General features: G+C 37.3%; 2 protein-coding genes across 2 annotated transcripts; one reads left to right on the forward strand and one right to left on the reverse strand.

Moving 5' to 3' along the window:
* The first annotated feature begins 1,102 nt into the window (after positions 1-1,102).
* LOC132632344 (uncharacterized) lies at positions 1,103-5,212 on the forward strand. Its single transcript, XM_060348241.1, has 4 exons — positions 1,103-1,423; positions 1,507-1,589; positions 4,731-4,786; positions 4,883-5,212. The coding sequence occupies exons 1-4, from the start codon at positions 1,252-1,254 to the stop codon at positions 4,959-4,961; spliced, it is 390 nt and encodes a 129-aa protein (XP_060204224.1). The 5' UTR covers positions 1,103-1,251; the 3' UTR covers positions 4,962-5,212.
* Positions 5,213-5,388: 176 nt separating this feature from the next.
* LOC132632343 (extra-large guanine nucleotide-binding protein 3-like) lies at positions 5,389-19,192 on the reverse strand. The gene is made up of 9 exons (XM_060348240.1): positions 18,628-19,192; positions 17,684-18,276; positions 17,445-17,582; positions 11,093-11,197; positions 10,794-10,979; positions 9,715-9,892; positions 8,772-9,016; positions 6,440-6,609; positions 5,389-6,340 (listed from the first exon to the last, which is right to left on the reverse strand). The coding sequence occupies exons 1-9, from the start codon at positions 18,953-18,955 to the stop codon at positions 5,779-5,781; spliced, it is 2,505 nt and encodes an 834-aa protein (XP_060204223.1). The 5' UTR covers positions 18,956-19,192; the 3' UTR covers positions 5,389-5,778.
* Positions 19,193-19,516: the final 324 nt, after the last annotated feature.

The following is a 19,516-nucleotide window of genomic DNA, read 5'->3' on the forward strand; positions in this document are numbered from 1 at the left end:
GAAAACATAGAGGGTCAAGTGATCCTTTGAGCATTATTACCATTGAATCGTAGCTCCTAAACTCATTTTTAATTTTAGTTTTTCTTTTTTTTTTATTTGTTTTTAAATATTAATTCCGTTAAATTTTTAACTTCCGTTAGTTTGAGGACTAAAACCACACGTTTATGTTAATTAAAAGTTAATTATGCTTAGTTAAATTACACAAGGATAAAAAATGAAATACAACTATAACACAGGAACCAAAATAAATACAATGTGATTTCTAACAATGAACCCTTTTGTCCCGCTAGCTCAGAATGAGAGTCTATCAAATACATTGGTAGTTTTTATGTAAAGAAACAATCGGGAGCTTTAAGCCAATAATTTTCTGAAAAGATACTGGACTCTAACTTCATAATTGGAAAATCCAGATAAAATACATATATTCCCTTCATTTCATGATAAGCAGGTTTTTTAAGCTTATGTACACCCTTTAAAAAATTGTTCGCTCCTAAAAATTAAAAGTGTTTTTACTAACTTATCCTTAACTAAATGCTTAAAAAAATTAATTAATGATTCTTGATTATATAAATAAAGATAATTTTGAAAGAATAAGATTAATTTCTTCTTAAAATTCTAATGCACCATTTATTTTGAAATAAAATGAAAATTACAACACCATGTATTTAAAAATGGAGAGAGTAAATGCATTCTGCAATTATTTAGAGCTTGACATATGGACGTAGAAACCAAAGGAGCAACTTCATTAAAAGTGGCTCGAAAATTAAGACTACATTTCCTATTTTTTACTATAGGATAAAAGCTTATACTATATGAAACAATACACGTAAAAGATGAAATTTTGAAAATAAAAAATATTATCAGGAAAATGCATAGAATAGAGGAAATTGAAAAAAAAAAAAACACACACACACACAAATATTCTCAAATAAAACACTCAGATTTCAAGCATCTTTTTGTTGAGTAAATAAAAGAAAAGAAATTGCCAGGTGCCGCTACAAGAAAGACTTTTCAATTAAAACTTCAACTACTCTGTCTATTTTCGGCGTGCTCGTTAAATTCTACTAGCCTACCTTTCTCAAAATTACAAATAACCCCAAAAGTAAGATAATCAAGAGGACATTTCAGTAATTTCCCAATAACAACGTTGATGCGAAATTGAAAAACTTCTTCAACCTTCTTGTCAAGTAAACAAATACGGTTGTGTGTGAAATCACAAATAATTTCACAGCAAAAGAAGCAACAGAGCAAATGGCATTACAATGGATGATACTGTCGTACGTGGTGGCAGTAGAGGCAGCCGTAGCAATTCTGCTGACATTACCATCACCAAAAGCAATCAAATCTCGTGTCGTTTCATTAATTTCACTCACCCTTCAACCTTCACTTTTCATTATTCCCTTTGCCGGTTTTCAGCTCCTCGGTAAATATAATTACTATTCTACCCCTTTTCTTTGTTTTCTGTTTGGATCTTATCTGTAAATTTGGTGTTTTGTTTTTGGTTAGATATATATTGGAAGAATGAGCATCGCTTGATGTGCACTGGTGAGATCTGTACTGCTGCTGAGAGAGACCGCTACGAGAGATCGGTAAAAAAAAAAAAAAAAAACTTTCTTTCTATTATTTGTTGAACTTTTAGGGCTTGTTTGGTACAAGGAATAATTAATCCGGGATTAAATTTGGGATGAGTTTATCCCGCGTTTGGTTGGGGTGAAATCCCGGGATTGTAGTGTTATTTTTATCCCACACTGAGGGTGGGATAACAATATAACTAATTCCCGGATAAGTTGTTCTCCAACCAAATGAGCCCTTATGCGCTGATTTTTACAGGTTGCGTATAGAATATAGATTAAACTAAACACGAAAATTATTTAGGTGTAGTAGATATGATTTTAGCACTCATAAACGAGTTGATTGCGTTTCTGTTTTCTAATTTTGTAAGCTGCTGGTTGGAAAAGGGGCTGCCTCGTTCTCTTTAAAACCTCCAAAACGTGAAAGAGAATTACTTAGACCTAGAATCTCAATATGTGATCCTTGCTCTCTTAGTCGTGGTTTTTTACTTCCGTTATTTATTTTCCGTACTGCTTTGATATGCTTGTCCTTTGAGCTGAGTGGTCTATTGGAAACAGTTTCTCTACCTCTCAAGGTAGGGGTAAGGTCTACATACACTCTACCCTTCCCAGACCCCACTTTACACTGGGTATGTTGTTGTGATCCTTGCACTCTTAATGTTTACTGAAGAAATCTCAAGGGATTACGCCATGGAATTATCTAGCTCTTCCATCCTCCTTTTGATTAATGTGTGCTGTTTTACACTCCTTTCTATTTTCTCCAAGCCCTTACACTTTTGTTTTTATTCATGGGGTCGATAGATTTGTTGACAAGGCCAAGTAATCAGACGTGGATCAGGATTTGAAGTTTATGGGTTCCTATAACGACCTCAAGTTAATATACAATAATAATTGGGTTCACAGTAAATATTTATAAATATTCTATAGATTTCTTGATACAAATAGAGAGTCTGAACATAAGTTACTGGGTTAACGTGCACTGATACCTTATAGGCTAGGTCCACCCCTGGCCAAGTTTCACTCCAATTGACTATCATTTAATTTTTCTAGACTTGGATAGAGATATAGAATTATGCTGACGTTTGCTTGATAACCTATGTTTCCTGGACTTGGATATGTTTGTCAGACATTTGGTTTTCGTTGAGGTGTCTAATTTTTCCAAGGACCTTAGATTTATGATAAAGAGTATGGACAAATTGTTGGAGATGGATGTTAGGTTATAGGTAATATAATGAATGTTATGCATGATATTTGACTATCAACCTCATTACGTAAAGAGAGAATACCTTTTTAGGTCGGAGGATAGTTGTTGGTTTAATATTAAAGAAGAAAACAATGAGTCGGTGATTTTTCATCTAAATTGACTTGTCCAAAATGTTCTTCAAATTGGAATCGACTACTACTTCTAGCTCTGCATGGTAGGTAGAAGTTGAAACATCCACATTACTTCAACCAAATACAATGCATATCCCACTCCACTATACCAACATTCGTCACATTGACACCGATATGATGAATTAGTAGAAAGAGTGGAAAAATGATAAACTAAGGTAATATGTAAAATTGGTTTTTTGGTAGCTTTAGTTAATCTATATAACAAGTGGCGTTGAAGGGAAAGTAACTTAGGGTGTCTTCTTCATGTTTTCACATAGACTTATTAGGGATTGTGCTAGTGCCAACTACGGTGACACAAAAATAGGAGCAATGTGTGTGAGATCAAGAGATGATGAAAATGATGCCCTGGCAGAAACAATGAGATCATCAACATAAACTATAAGATAGACTTGAATGCCTGTCAATCGGTATTCTATATGATGTGATGTTGCTAGTTTCATCTGCTAGTAAGAGAAGCTGCGGTGAGCCAATTGGGGAAAGGAATTTTCATTTTTTTGAAAAATAGAAAATTTGGTTTACTGCGGACTAAATTGAAGGAAATGAGGGGAGAAACCATAATTTGTTGTCACTGTTCCTTTCCAATTAAGGGAAGTGTTTAAATTGTTTATCAATTCGATATCTACGTGTAAATGCATCTAGGCAGAATGAAAATTTTAACTTAAAGGTCAATGAAGCGCTTTGTTTGGATGGATGTTTTTTCATTGTTTCATATTTCTTTTTACCTTTTCTTTGGTTCCCTTTTCTACTTCTTAACGTGTGAGTTTGAACCAATAGGGCAATACTTTGTGCTTTTTCAAAAACGTGCTGCTTACAGTTTACCTTTTTTGCCACTGTTGTCTATTTTCTTATTGTTGAGAAGACTCATACACAAACATTAACTCAATGGTTAGTCCAAGGTAGGGGCAGCTTCTCTCTTTCTCTCTCTTTTTTTTTATTTATATGTAAATATACGGATTCAAGGTAGGGGCAAGGTCTACGTACACACCACCCTCCCTAGACGGCTAGACTAGACCCCACTTGTGGGATTACACTGGGTATGTTGTTGTATGTAAATATACGGACTGAGCAACAGTTTCATGTAAATATACGGGATGGTTTGGGCATCATTGTGGGAAACAGCTCATTTGATGACAGGCTTGCTAATTTATTACTGTTTGACATCACTTTTTATTTCATCTGTCTGCATCATGGGTCAAATGCATTTGAAATACTTCAGTGGATCTGAATCCAAAGACTGAGTTCAACCCTAGCAATATAATCTACCTGATCTTTCAAAATATCAAGTTCAAGATAGAGACGGAACCGGGATTTAAGCTCTATTGGTTCAACCTTAGCATTGAATCGATTATATTTTTAATGTTATGGGTACATCGTATCTGCTATATATTGCAAATTTTAGTGAATTTTTACGTATGAATTTATACCTCGCACCGAAAGTATTGGTTTCATATGAAACCCGGTACCAACAAACTGCATCCGAGTTCAGATATACGAGAAACCACAGCCTGTGGAATGGCATTTTGGTTTTCACTTTTGCTCACATAGATTGGTTCTGAGAGACATTTTTCCAACTATCCCTTTCACCAAATAGCTAAATAGCTTGAATGTACTGACATCACAACATATGAAGCATGTTGCACACTTGCACTTGTCCCCTTGTGTTTTTTCCTTATGTGAAACGATATAGCAGCTCAGAGACGACAAAAGCATCCACTGTTATGATCTGGCTGTGTAACTTCTTCGGTTTCCCCTAATTTTATGCAGATCTACAAGGCTCAAAGAAATGCTATTCTGTGTGTAGCAGCATGCCTTCTGTACTGGTACATATGCGAAATCCCTTGTTACCCTGTATTTTGATGCTAATTCGGGCTATCTATTTTTTCAGTTCATAAACAAAGTGCCTTTATTTTGTATAGGTGTATCTATCGTGTCTGCAAGTACTACAAGGAGATTCAGAGCATTGAGGAGGTGGAAAAGAGACTCAAAGATGAGTAGGTCGTTAGGCTGCTGCTCTTCCACTAGAATTTGAGATCTAGTTGTAGCGTAGCTGAAACAGTGCCTAGTGACCCTTTTAAGACTTTGTAATGTGATATGAATTTTGTGTTTCGCTTTGTTAATGCCATCTAATGGCATGCTTTTGTTAGATTTTCGTGTCTTCCTCCTCCACGAGGTGGTTCTTTTTATTTGGAAACATAAATGTAATTGGTTGCTACCAAAATCACCTATATACATTCAAGTGCTATCAACTTCTATCTTCTCCTATAATTACATTCCGTAATACTCGAGTAATGCCACGTTTGGACTAGAACTTTATAAGGCTGCCAAAAAAAAATTGATCGACCCAAAAATTTGGCAAACATTTCTATGCAAAAACAGATCCTTAAATAATATCTGCAAGGTCAACTGTGAACCCAGACCAACGCAAAGGGGCGAAGAGCGCTCTTCAATATTAACTCATATAGCTGAGGCATTTACAAGAAAAGAGAAAGTGCAAAAGCTGCTCTACATTTTTACAAGCTATAAGGAACTAAGGATCAAATCATCATCCATTTCAGTTACGAACTGATTCATTGAATCTGCTAAATCTATTCAGATGAAATCAGTGATTGTCTCAATCGTTAAAATAATGCGATACTCCCTTGCAGTAAGTGGAAGTCTGAATGATGTTGTGGAGCCCCACTAGGAAGGCACAAGGGCTGCAGATTTTTATGACAAAACCTCTCTAGAAGTCCTCGTCTCCTCCACAACTATGGAAAGCTAAACAAAACTCTTGAAAACCAAGTGGCAAACTGATATCTCATTCTTGCTGCATTCATGGGGTAAAATCGGCTTCTGTAGTGGAGAAAGAATCATCCTCAGCGGTGCAATACATCCTTTTCTTCTCTTCCTCCCACATTAGAACTTCCCGTACATACCTAAATGCTTCATCAACAGATGTACGTTCAAGTGCCCTGGTTGGCCAGACAAAAAGCTTTCTGCCTGTGATTGAAGCATATAGCTGTTTGAACTTAACAGCAACATAATAGTATGCCTGATTTGCCAGCGCTTGATTATTTTGCCGATGTTTGAAAGGTCTAAAGTCATGAAACCAATCACAGACTGTCAAAGGAACTTGGTTGATTTTATCCTCAAAGGTATCATATTTATTTAGGAGGAGCACGAAAGCAGCATCCTCGAAACTCCTATGTTTAACTAAACTCTCAAATACATCTCTGCTTGCCAACATTTTATTTTCTGAGGTACCATCTCGGGTCGATGACTGGTCATAGTCACTCAAGGACACACAGAAGACTACCACTTTGACATCTTCAAACATTTCAAGCCATTTACCACTATCATGGACTCCTTTCGAGCTGATACGGATCAATTGATACCTGATGGAAGACGAACAGAAGAAAGCAGATTTGTCACTGAGGGGCAATGAGTTCAAGTCGAATTTTATCAAAACCATTTAGCTATGCAAAAAGAGTTACTTGGTCCAAGGAGGTTGGCTTTCTAACTCCTCGCCGTAGATCTCGGACATGGAGCTGTGATCATCAAATGAGAATTCAAGAGAAGCAAGTCCATTGCTAGGAGTCACCCCTTCAGAATATAAAATGTCCTTTTCTGAAGGTTCATACTCATTACTAGATATTTCGATGGCCTGGCAAAAGTAAGATCACATATTGACTAGCAGAGAAAAAGCTAAAGTCTTCCAGAAAAGTATCTAGTGAGCAATTACAGAACCAAAAATAAATCAAACTACAGAACCCCTTAAATATCAATATTTTTTTTGACAATCCTTAAAAATATCAATATCACTGACAATGAAATAGCATAAAGTTGGGAGCACATTAGATTGAAAGACAATCTATAGAAAAACATACTTTAACAACCATTTCAAACCTAAATAGCCTTTTTAGATATGTAATACTTTCTTTGACGAGGACTCGGAGTTGTTTAGCTCATTGTCACTGCAATTCAGTGTTTATGCTTAGATAATGCAGGCCCGTATATTTTCATTTGTCAATCCAATTTAAAACTGCACTCTCTTTCACTTCAGAATTAGTTTATGGTGCTTCTACAATACCACATACTGCGTCGACTACAACACTTCAGCAAAGATGCGACACTATTAAAACAAACAGACTTGAGATTGCTGTTTGCCTTGTTGGTATAAAAGCATTTAAACTTTTTCAGTAATGACAATAATGTAAAGGGTTGTTTGGTAGGACTCTTAGGAGTTATAATACATGTATAAAACTCAACATTTGTTATACATTGTTTAGTTGTCTTTTTCTTACCCGCATAAAATTCGGTACAATATACACCGCTTGGTACTATTTTTCCTTATTCACATAAATAATACCTGCATAAGTTCTGCAAGAATCTATATATTATTTTATGCAGGATTGAATATCAAATAAGAATGTGGGTGTTAGTACTGGTACAAGGATTAAACTATTAAAATGGCAAGGATACCCATCTAAATAATATCTTCTTTCTCCTGCAAAACAAACTTTTATTTTGTATAAAAAGCAAACGCATTAAATTATAAATGGTATATTCCCAACAAACCAGCTATCCAATAAGAAATAATCCCTACATTACAATCTTTGTATTACAAATCCCTGCATTATAGTTCCAGCATTTCAGCCATTGTACTTGCACCTACTTCTTTGAGAAATAAAAGTGATGTAGCACAGAATATTTGGTGGCAATCTAGGTTATATAGAAATGAGGACATGTTTGAAGAAATCTATATTAGAGACTATATGGTAAACATAGAGATGCTAGGAAGACAAATTTTCTTCTCTGCACCTACAACAACTGACACATGGTACACTAACGGCTCCCACGGAGCTAACCTATTTGTGCTTCAAATACACCACCGAAAAATCAGAAATACAGGAAGCAAAAAGCCTATGATCAGTCACTAGAGCTAGTAGTTATATATACAGTAGTTTGTAGCTAACTCCTCTTACAAAATCAGCTTAATTACTGATAAATTAAGTATGGACCAAATCACTCAAGAGGCCAATGGAGCAAGTTATCATCTAACATGATAAAGGCTATAAGACCTCAGTGCAATGGGTCATATTTAAGCCATGTTCAATTAATGCCATAATAAAATGTGAAGCTGTTATCATTGTCAAAAAATATGTGCAGTAAAAACCATGACCTTGACATAACCTGTTTACTGAAGTGTTTTTTTTGTTTGTGTGTGTGTTAACTCATTGACTCCATAATGTCAGGTAATATTAACCTCATTATTAAATGACATTATAAATAGTAGTGATAGCTATAATAAAATTGTCAAATTTCTTTGGCAAGTAACTATTAAATTCAATAATACCGTAAGCTTCTGATGCTTAAATTATTAATAATAACAAATGATGTATTATCAACTTCCTGTCCTCATGATATATCAAGTAAATAAACATCAACCAAAATAAATTATGTAGCTAACAACTACTTGTCATAAATTGATTTTGTTAATTTGTGCTTTGTAACTTGATTTAGCACAAACTACTTCTAGTTGATAACTCAGCAATTTGAAACTAGATGTACTAATACCAGAAAACTTATAAATGAAGTATTCGCCTTTCAAATTTCTTCATCATGCCAAATGATTCATTTACATCATAGATTCGAATGTGATTCTCATTGCATGCTTACAAATATTTTAACAGTGTTTACTCATTTTGACCCAAATGCGTCTAACATATATTTAACACCTTATTTCACGTCCAATTTAAGTTCCGTGTCTCATTTTATGGAAACAGACAGTTAAATCATAGTATTAAAGTATTAAACAAGGTATACCTGGTCCAGGAAATATTTAGCAGTATCAGGAAGAAAATTCAGTTCACCCCTCCTCTTGTATGTTTCCTGGATGGCAGGGTCTCTCCAGACCTCATCTACAACTGGAGCATATTCACGCGTAGCAGCAGGAAAGAAAGCATCCAAATCTCCCATAGCTATTATTTCCAGTAACCAATCAGAAAAATGTTTTACTCTTTGATTGATTGAGTAGATGCAGCGCCTGCTCCCATCAGTTCCCGTTTCACCTGAATTTATTTTACAGTATCCACCACAACAACAAATATTTAGATACTGCCCACATGATATATATCCATCAAAGAGAGGATGTCCTTTGTACCTATACACAGTTATATAAATTTACATGCATGTGTATGAGTCTGTATTTATATATCTGTAAATATAGAGAGGGAAGGGGTCAGTGAAACCGTGTATATTTTATAGTAATGTTTCCTCAAAACACTAGACAACCAAAGTTGAAAGGGTAATAGGATTATTCATTTAATGGCTTGCGTTAGGAATATGCTAATTTACTAACCCCTTTGAAGATTGTGAAAAATCACCATGTAGGTTCTATTGGTCAACCTATGACGAGCCCATCCTTAAGAACATAACAAGGATGAAATATATAGAAACAGACACTCAAACCCAGTCTGCCCAACGTGTAGACTGCACAGTGAAATCAGAAAGGAAGCAAACTTAAATTTTTCTGATCATCAGCATGCACCTGTAGCCTATAGGAAAATGCTTTTCTGCGTGGGCCCTTCTTCTAGTAGTCATTTCTAACACAATGCTTTTAACATTTTGCTTCCTTGATTATTAAAAGTAGCTATGCTTCGCAGGCCTTTATTTTGTCAACTCAAAAGAAAACTAGGATTACGAGAAATCCAGTATCGGTTCGACTCAAGTCGGGTGAAAATCAACGAGGAAGGAGTGTGTAGAATACCTGGTGATAGATTTTCTATCTCCAAATCAGAAGTTTTTTTATCCATCAAGGCCTCCTCCTCAAAGTGCTCTCGCCCCTCCAGTAAGACACTCAGGTATCTATAGATGTTTCTTTGAATGATAAGCTTGACATTCTGTACCTCATCTACTGTGAATTTGCTTTTAGATATAAACTTCACCTGTTGTATTGGAATAAGTGGTGGAATACAATTGATTAAGAAATAACCATGGAAAAAGATTACAAGGTCTGTCAAAAGTAGCAAATGGGCAGTTTCCAGGTTCAAACATGGAAGTTATGCAGGGAAATGACATAACCAACTTAATCTTTTTGAAAATATAACCATTAACCAAGGATGATTGGTCTGTGTTCTACTAGAATGACAATGTTTCCTAGCTAGTTTTTTTTTTATGACATGGGAACCCACAGCTGCTACCCTTTGGGTGCGCACAGGGTAAACCCAGCTCCTGTGCAATAGCTCGCAAACCACAGAGGAGAGGTAACCCCCACTAGGCAAGCCCCGTGCGACGAGCTCGACCCAGAAGGCAAATCCCCTGTTGTTGTAGGCAGGGGGTTTCGAACCTGAGACCTCCATTATGAAAGCCCCATGCTCAACCAACTGAGTCACCCTTGCGGGTGTTTCCTAGCTAGTAATCCGGATGATCCACCAAGATTATCTGAAGCGTTGAAACAAATATCTCAAAAGAAATCAACCAGAGCAATTTACCAAGTAAGAATTAGCACTTTTTGTTTGAATTTCGGATTGAAAGGAAAAGAGTCAATTTATGTGTGTATATTCAACGAGTTTTTAGTCTCAGAAACTTAATGACATGAATGAAGATAAATGCAATTACCAACTTGTAATATGATCAGTAGTACTAATTTTCACTTCAAAAGGAAGGAACAAGAATAGAGAATCCACACGTTTAAGCTTTCTTCTTAACTAGGCTATCGGATATATTGTGAGTAATGAAGAAAGGCCCTCGCTTAAAGAGCATCATAGAAAACTGCTAGCTTCTTATTCAAAGAATTTGCCACCAACTTATCTGAAAAATCGAAGATATATAGTTATGTACACAGACCTGCTTAAAAATGGTGCTTGTCCCGGATCCTTCCAACCCAAACAACAAAAGTTTCTGTACTCTACCATGCTCCAAATACTCAGGTATAGATCCACCTGAAAAAGCAGTTGCATCTTCTTTTGGCCCGTGAATATTTCCAGGTGGAACAGGCAATGAAAACAATGAACAAATGAAACGAGTAGATGCCTGCCTAACAAAAAGTACAGCTGTAACTAATTAAAATGTAAACATAAATCATTTAAAAAGGGTCATAATGGCCCTCAATTGGAAATATTTACTTAAAAGGATTACGAGAGAACCTTTCCCCATATGTTTCCTCTAATTTTATTTTGACCTTCTTCCTCGTAGGATCCATCATCATATACCCAAAAGTGAGTACCTCGTTGACACTGAACTTTGGCTAACTGAGAAAAGAGGAAAAGATTTTAGCACAGGTAGCTAGGTTTGTTCAGTCTTTTTTTTTTTTTTTTTTTTTTGAGAAGGTAACAACTGTTTTATATATCCAGAAAAAAACTGCACCAAGTTAATGCAGTCCAAAGTAATTACAAAATGCTATAGATCAGTCTCCTATTCCTTTGGTTCACAAGGTTCCTATAACATCTACAAATGATTCATGATCTTCCATATATTCATGTTTACACCAAAAATAAAACAAAACTAAGCACTTCATCTTCAAGTTCTGGATGGAGCTACATTTGTTTTCAAAGCATCTTTGATTCCTTTCCTTCCGCGCGGTCCACCAAATACAAGCAGGGACAATTTTCCATCTTTCCTTCTCTGTAGCTAGGCTACTGTAGCTATTCCAATCCTCTAAAGTCTCCAGAATACTTCTAGGCATTACCCACATGTCCTTTCAGGTTGCTGAAGATCCTCCACAGCTGACTTGTGGTTTTGCAGTGTAAAAAAAGATGATTGATTGTCTCTGCCTCCTCTCCACATAGAAAGCATGTTGAACACAGATCTATATTCCTTTTTGTTAAATTTTCCTTAGTTAGCACTGCATTTCTAGCTAGTAGCCAAGTAAAGCATGCTACTTTATAGGGGATTCTGACCTTCCAAATCAGTTTCCACCGCTAACAGTCAATCTGATTGTTTGAGACATTGTATTTTCTGTAAGCTCCTTTGACAGTGCAAGTACCTTGGCTATTACTTGACCCTAGTACACAGTCTTCAGATGTGGAAACACCTTTGAACTGTTCCAAAGTGTGATAGAATCCTGTTAATCTGTCAATCTCCCAGTCATTAAGCAATCTCCTATAGCTCAATCTCCAACCTTGGTTGTCCCATACCTCTCCAACAGTTGAATTTTGTTGCTGACGCAAATTATAAATATCTGGAAATAAATCCTGCAATGATCTTTGCCCTAAGCCCCTAACCAATTGTCTTCCCAGAAAGATATCCTCCCACCATTTCCTACTTTAAAATAAGAGTTGTTCTTGAACTTTGGCCAAAAGATTCCTGATTGATTTCCAAACGCTAACACCATAGGGGCTGACTACTGGCTTTGTCATCCAATTTCCCTCCATGCCATATTTCTGACTGATAACATATTTCCACAAGGACTGTTCATTTGAGACAAATCTCCACAACCACTTCATCATGAGACTGTAATTCTGAATTTTCATATTTCTAATTCCCAAGCCCCCATCCTTCTTGCTGACAATAAGTACATCCCATTTAACCAGATGGAATTTTTTTAGAATCACAGTTGCCTTGCCACAAGAAGTTTCTTCTTAGAGCGTCCATTCTTTTCACTACACTTATAGGAACTGAAAAAGTAGACATCATATAAGTTGGCAAAGCATCTAACACACTATTTATTAATGTCAATCTACCCCCCAAAGACAGGTATTGACTCTTCCAATTCACCAGCTTCTTCTCACATTTTTCCAAGACAGTATTCCATAGCTCCTTGGACTTGCTCTTTGCCCCCAGTGGCACACCCAAGTATATTGTGGGAAGCTCACCAACTTTTCCTCCAAGTATTCCAGCGAACATATTTATATTTGTTACCTCATTAACAGGATATAAGAAACTCTTATTCCAATTGATGTGTAACCCAGAAATAGCTTCGAACAAAATAAATATTACCCTCAGAATTTTCAATTGTTCAATAGCCGCATCACAGAATATCAGAGTGTCGTCTGCATACTGTAGATAAGATATTTCCAAGCTATCACCAGACCTAGTAGAAACGTTGAAGCCCTTTATCCAGCTGTTTGTTTGAGCAGTCTTCAGCATATCATTAAGATCTTCCATTGCAATGATAAACAAAAAAGGGGATAGAGGGTCACCCTGTCTTAGGCCTCTTTGAGAAGAAAAAAAAACCTGCTGAGCCAGGAGCAATTCTTCCTTACTCCCTGCCCCCCCCCCCCCCCCCCCCCCAAGTTGATTGCAATACTTCTTCAAGTGGGCTATGGGTTCACCATGACCATCGTACTTCTCAAATTTCGGAGTCTTGAACCCAAGGGGTAGATAAACATTTGGGAACATGCACAAATCTCTGAATGAGACACTTTGCTCCCAATCCTTGCATGTTGCTTACACTTTGCTCTAGACTCTTCATTTTCCTGGCCATTTCTTCCTGTTCCTCGTTCTTAGCAGTTTTCTCGATCTCGACCGGGGAACTATACTACTGAAAGGGGTAATATGAGTCTGAGACTTTAAAAGTCAATTCAGGAGAATAATATTGATCGTGGTGACCTTTGTATGGAGGCTCATTTTTGGACTTCTGTACCAATGTTGGTTCAGGGACCGTAGTAGTTCGTACAGTGGGTTATTTCTGAGGGGTGCATTTGGAGAGCGAACAGTGTTGGATATGTTAACATTCAGACCAAACCCTGAAGGAAAAAGTGGATCGCTTGTCGGGGTTTCAGTGGGAATTGACAGTCACATCCGGGAATCCAGGGATTGAAGATGGTGGAGCTTTCCCAGTCATCCAGGCGTGGTACATGTCAGCCATTTGTTGTCTCAACATCCTTACTTCTTCTGCTGATTCATGTGAAACCAACTGACCTCAGTGTTCTTCATTTTCTGAATCGTTTCCATCTTTATGGGCCATTATGTCTTTTCCTTTTAACCTTGTGTTGTATGGGCGAGAAGCCAGTTTAGCCATAAACCAACCACCTATTAGCTATCTTTTAAAACAAGGACAGCAATTTACGGTTTAGCATTTTGCATCACACGTCGTATGCCATGCAACCTAAAATTAGTTCATATCTAAAATGGGCTTCAGAAGGCTTTCCTGCTTCATCCCAGCTTTTGGGTGAGTTCAGTTCAACACTTCTCTTATTTTGTTTCATTTATTTTTTTGGTGATGTTAAGAGCATTTCGATCAAACCCATTAAGGGTTGCCTACGTATCATGTTGAACATGAATCAGATCATGACGTAGTTCAGGCAAATATTTGGGCTATTTTTCTTAAAAAAACAAAATCTTTTTCATTGATTTTTAACAAGGACTGAAAAGAAAAATACATACAGGAAGCAAACAAAAAGACAGACTCAAACAGGACTGATGACAACATAGACACTGACTAAAACCGTAGTAAACTCTAAAGACAAGACAAAAAATGCAGCAAATGAAAATAAGAATAAAAAGACATGTTGACTGCATCGGCACTTTCATCCCATGTTCCCCTCATGGTGAATCTGAATTTAGCCGACCTTCTAAATCCACATATATATCCTGCAACGCGGTGGTGAGGTATTGGGCAAAGGTAGGCATTTGAGATTCAAAGCCCAATCTTTTGTGATTCGAGCCAACTTGGGAAGAGCGGATGGCCAAACAACGAACCTTGCCTCGAGCAGACCCAAACTTATACTCTAATTCTTCTATCTTCAACTCACGGGCGGCGGCCTCCTCTCTTGCCTGTCGCAAACGAGTGGCAACCTCCTCTTTCTCCCTTTGGTCACGCACGGCAACTAACTCTAGTTCCTCTTGCAATTTTTCCTGTTCACGAATCAATTGGGACATATTAAAGCCTACATTCTGGAAAGCCAAGTTTCTTTTCGCCATTTCCAATTCTGCCAGAAGCCGAGCTTGTGAGCGTACCCAATCATCTTTCTCTTTTTGCTGGTCGAACTCGAGTTGTTGCTGGTGCAAGTCCTCTTCAAGGATGCTCGACTTTTCTTCCAGTTTTTGTTGAACAATTTCAGCATGCTTCGCTATTTGTGCTCCCTTAGTTGTGGCAAGTTTAAGTTTGCCTTTGAGCGTAGCCTCAACGATAGCTGTTTTGGTCTTTTCTTCAGCAAATTCTACATCTTGTTGCTCAATCATTGCCCTAGCATGCTCCAAATGTGTGTTCAAAGTTTGATCGGTGGACCGGTAATCTCTCTCAACGTCAGTCTGAACGGTGGACCGGTAATATCTCTCAACGTCAAGCCGGGATTGACGTTGAGAGAGATTACCGGTCCACCGTTCAGACTTTGAACACACATTTGGAGCATGCTAGGGCAATGATTGAGCAACAAGATGTAGAAATTGCTGAAGAAAAGACCAAAACAGCTACTGTTGAGGCTACGCTCAAAGGCAAACTTAAACTTGCCACAACTAAGGGAGCACAAATAGCGAAGCATGCTGAAATTGTTCAACAAAAACTGGAAGAAAAGTTGAGCATCCTTGAAGAGGACTTGCACCAACAACTCGAGTTTGACCAGCAAAGAGAGAAAGATGATTGGGCACGCTCACAAGCTCGGCTTCAGGCAGAATTGAAAATGACAAAAAGAAACTTCGCTTTCCAGAATGTAGGCTTTAATATGTCCCAATTCGTGAAAAGGAAAATCTGTGAGAGAAACTAGAGCTAGTTGCCGTGCGTGACCAAAAGGAGAAAGAGGAGGTCGCCACTCGTTTGCGATAGGAAAGAGAGGAGGCCGCTGCCCGTGAGTTGAAGATAGAAGAATTAGAGTATAAGTTTAGGTCCGCTCGAGGCAAGGTTCGTTGTTCGGCTATCCGCTCTTCACAAGTTGGCTCAGATTACAAAAGATTGGGCTATAAGCACTTTGAATCTCAGATGCCTACCTTTGTCCAACACCTCCCCACCGCGTTGCAGGATATATATGTGGATTTAGGAGGTCAGCTAAATTCAGAGTCACCATGAGGGGAACATGAGATGAAAGTGCCGATGCAGTCAACATGTCTTTATTCTTATTTTCATTTGCTGCATTTTTAGTCTTTTCTTTAGAGTTTACTACGGTTTTAGTCAGTGTCTATGTCGTCCTCAGTCCTGTTTGAGTGTCTTTTCGTATGCTTCCCGTATGTATTTTTCTTTTGAGTCCTTGTAAAAAAAATGAAAATCAATGAATTTTTTTTTGTTTTTTTTAAGAAAAATAGCCCAAATATGTGCCTGAAATACGTCATGATTTGATTCATGTTCAACATGATACGTAGGCAACCCTTAATGGGTTCGATCGAAATGCTCTTAACATCACCAAAAGAATAAATGAAACAAAATAAGAGAAGTGTTGAAATGAATTCACCCAAAAGCTGGGATGAAGCAGGAGAGCCTTCCGAAGCTCATTTTAGATATGAACTAATTTTAATTGCATGGCATACAATGTGTGATTAATATCTGCAAAATGCTAAACCCTAACTTGTTGTCCTTGTTTTAAAAGATCGCTAAAAGGTGGTTGGTTTGTGGCTAAACTGGCTCCTCACCCATACAACACAAGGTTAAAGAAAAGGGATAATGGCCCATATAGATGGAAACGAGTCAGAAAATGAAGAACCCCGAGGTCAGCTGGTTTCAAATGAATCGGCATCAGCAGAGGAAGTAAGGATGTTGAGACAACAAATGGCTGACATGTACCAAGCCTGGATGAATGGGCAAGGTCCGCCATCATTTGACACCATCATTTCTATAACTTTTATCTCAATTGATTTCCAGAATGCAATGTGAGCACAGAATTTCAGTATTGAACATTTCGAAGCCACTACTCAGGGTCGCTGTATTGGAATATTTGTTTGAGCGAAATTAATTAGTATATAATCTACTTCATTGCATTCTTCAAGATGGAAAATGTTGATACACCTATAAAAGATGAGGCCTAGCTTTGCTAATACAATGAGAGAGAGGGCAGGGCTAAAATAGGTTCAAATTCTCCCAGCCTCTCTAGCTTTCTGAGACAACTAAACAGATGCTAAATGAACTGTATCACGTAAAGTTGCAGGCCTGTAGCTTCCATGTGTCGTAACAGTCCATTACCTGACACATTCCTAAACCTTCATTCAACTACAGCATTCTTCACGCATGCACATAATTCTCCTGTGCAACACACCAATAGAATCCCACATACGTCAGAATGATCAAAGCTGGCTACCAGCAAGATCTATTCTGATAATCATACGTCAAGCTCCGTGCCTCAGAAAATAAGCGATAACAAATAAATAAATTTAGAAACTTATACAAACTATAGAAACAACAATAATAAGATCTGCTGAACACTCAATTTCAGAATCTCTAATCAACAAGGAGCATGACTATGGCTAAAAACATGAAATCCATGATAGAATGATTCATGAACTAACTTCATAGAGTATTTCTGAACATACATTAAAATTTCAAATAGAATTGAATATCCAATCACATGCTCAAATGGAGCGAACACATGCACCATAAAATTCTGAATAATCCAACATTTGAATTTACTTTACCTTCAGAACCCTGAGCTCAACCTTTGTAATCTCACGGCCATTGATGTACACTTTTGTATTTCCTTTACTAGCATCAATCTGAAGCTTACCGCCCACATTCAGTTTTGAACTTATTATCCTATCTGGCTTCTCTCCCTCCTATAAGAAAACATGCCAAATGAAATACCAGCAAATTCCACAAATCAATCACATATGTAGTACCTATGCAAATTCACAAAACCACAATAAAAGATGCTCACCTTTCCCCAAAGCCCCGAATCCTTGTCATACCAATACTTTCCAGGTATCAACTTTTGCGGTGGCATTGCACATCCAAGTACCTCAGCTAGTTCTTCCTCCCGCAATGGTCTTCCATTGACCCACACCTGCTCAGGTTGAATTTGGTTCGCCAAGCACTCACTCTCCGCCTTCATTATCTGCTTGACTTCCAATGGACTGCAAACTTTCGCCAGCAAACGCGAACACTTACCCAATTTCTCTCTGTTAACCTCATTTATAGGCTCTCCTATGCATCCCACACATTTTCTACCCTCTGGCATTGAGCCCATAGCCTTAAGCAAACAGTCTCTACAGTACCTAGCACCACACACAATGCAAACCTCCCTCCCCCTTAACCTACTATTCTTCCCACACCTACTACAGACCCGAGTCCTAACCTTAACCCCTAAACTATCATTTTTTCCATCTTTCTCCCTTACCAGTGATGATTTACCATCAACATCATCAGACCGCGGTGAATTATACTCATTTCTATCAACCTCACCATATTGATCATTATCATGTTCATATTCATTCCCAGCACTTTCATCCGTATTAACAACCGGAACATTACCTATTTGGAAAAAAAAAAAAATCAAAGTTGTACAAAACATAAATTGGTTAGCATTTGATATTTTAAATTCATGTCTAAATATGATTTATAGTCAAATTTATATAGGAATAAGTTTTCCTATTTTGAGTTAAAAGAAGATTTCGTACTATTTATAATAGAGGTGTTGCTAGCTTTTTTCATATATATATATATATATATATATATATATATATATATATATAGTGGAGAATTATTGAGTTTATAAATAAATATTTTCAAAAATAGACATAGAGCGTACAGGGGTTTTGCTAGCTATTTTCATACAGTGTAAAAATTATTGAGTTTATTATAGTAAATATTTTCCTTCATTACCACTATTATCTGAGCTGGAATTGATGCGTAGCTTTGAAGTCGAACACGAACTTCCACTCGTGCTACTTTTTTTCTTCATTTGCAGAGCAAATTTGGAATGAAGAGAGGGCACTTTACGGAATTTAGGAGGTTTAGGGAGGGTAGTTTTGGAAGAAGAGAGCACTGGATCAATTACTGGAACAGGAAAATCTAAAGGAGGACCTTTATACTCAACCGCGATTGAATAGTCGAGTTGTTCTTCGTCCGGTAACGGAGCTCCGGCAGGCAACATTCTCCGGAGTAGGTCTTGCCACGCGTCAGGATTTGAATCAGCAAATGGTTCAGTCATGTGGAAAGTAAATTCAATGTAGGATTTGAAGAGTGTTGTGAAATGTAAATGGTGACATGGTTATTGTTTAGGTTTGATATTGGTGTGTAACTGAAAATGGGCCTTTTCAACAATTAAAGAGATGAACTGGGAAAGGAAGCAAAGGACGGTGGCCAGGTAGGCGTTTGTTTTGAAAATTAAAAAGTGTGAAATATTATTAAAGTGGTAAAAGCCGCCTGCGTGCCCTGTGCGCGTCAGTTATTAGTAAAGACTCTCTCTCAAAATATTTAACAGTATCTTTTTGAGTAACAACTAATCCGGATTCTCCGAAGATTTTCATTTCATTTTGGGATAGAGGGGTCTTTATCAAAGCCAATTCTCAAAAAAGCTACTCGCTCCGGTTTACATTTACACACTCCTTAAAGCAAATACTGCTCCCTCCGGATTAAAAAAAAAAATATCCACTTAGTCATTTGCATATTTTAAAAAAAAATATTAATTCCTAGAAAAAATAGGTAATTTGACTAAACTATCCCCAATTAAAGAGGTATTAAGATTTGATCACATAACACTTAGTAGGGA

Source organism: Lycium barbarum, chromosome 3 (assembly GCF_019175385.1).
Source record: "Lycium barbarum isolate Lr01 chromosome 3, ASM1917538v2, whole genome shotgun sequence".
Classification (NCBI taxonomy): Eukaryota; Viridiplantae; Streptophyta; class Magnoliopsida; order Solanales; family Solanaceae; genus Lycium; species Lycium barbarum.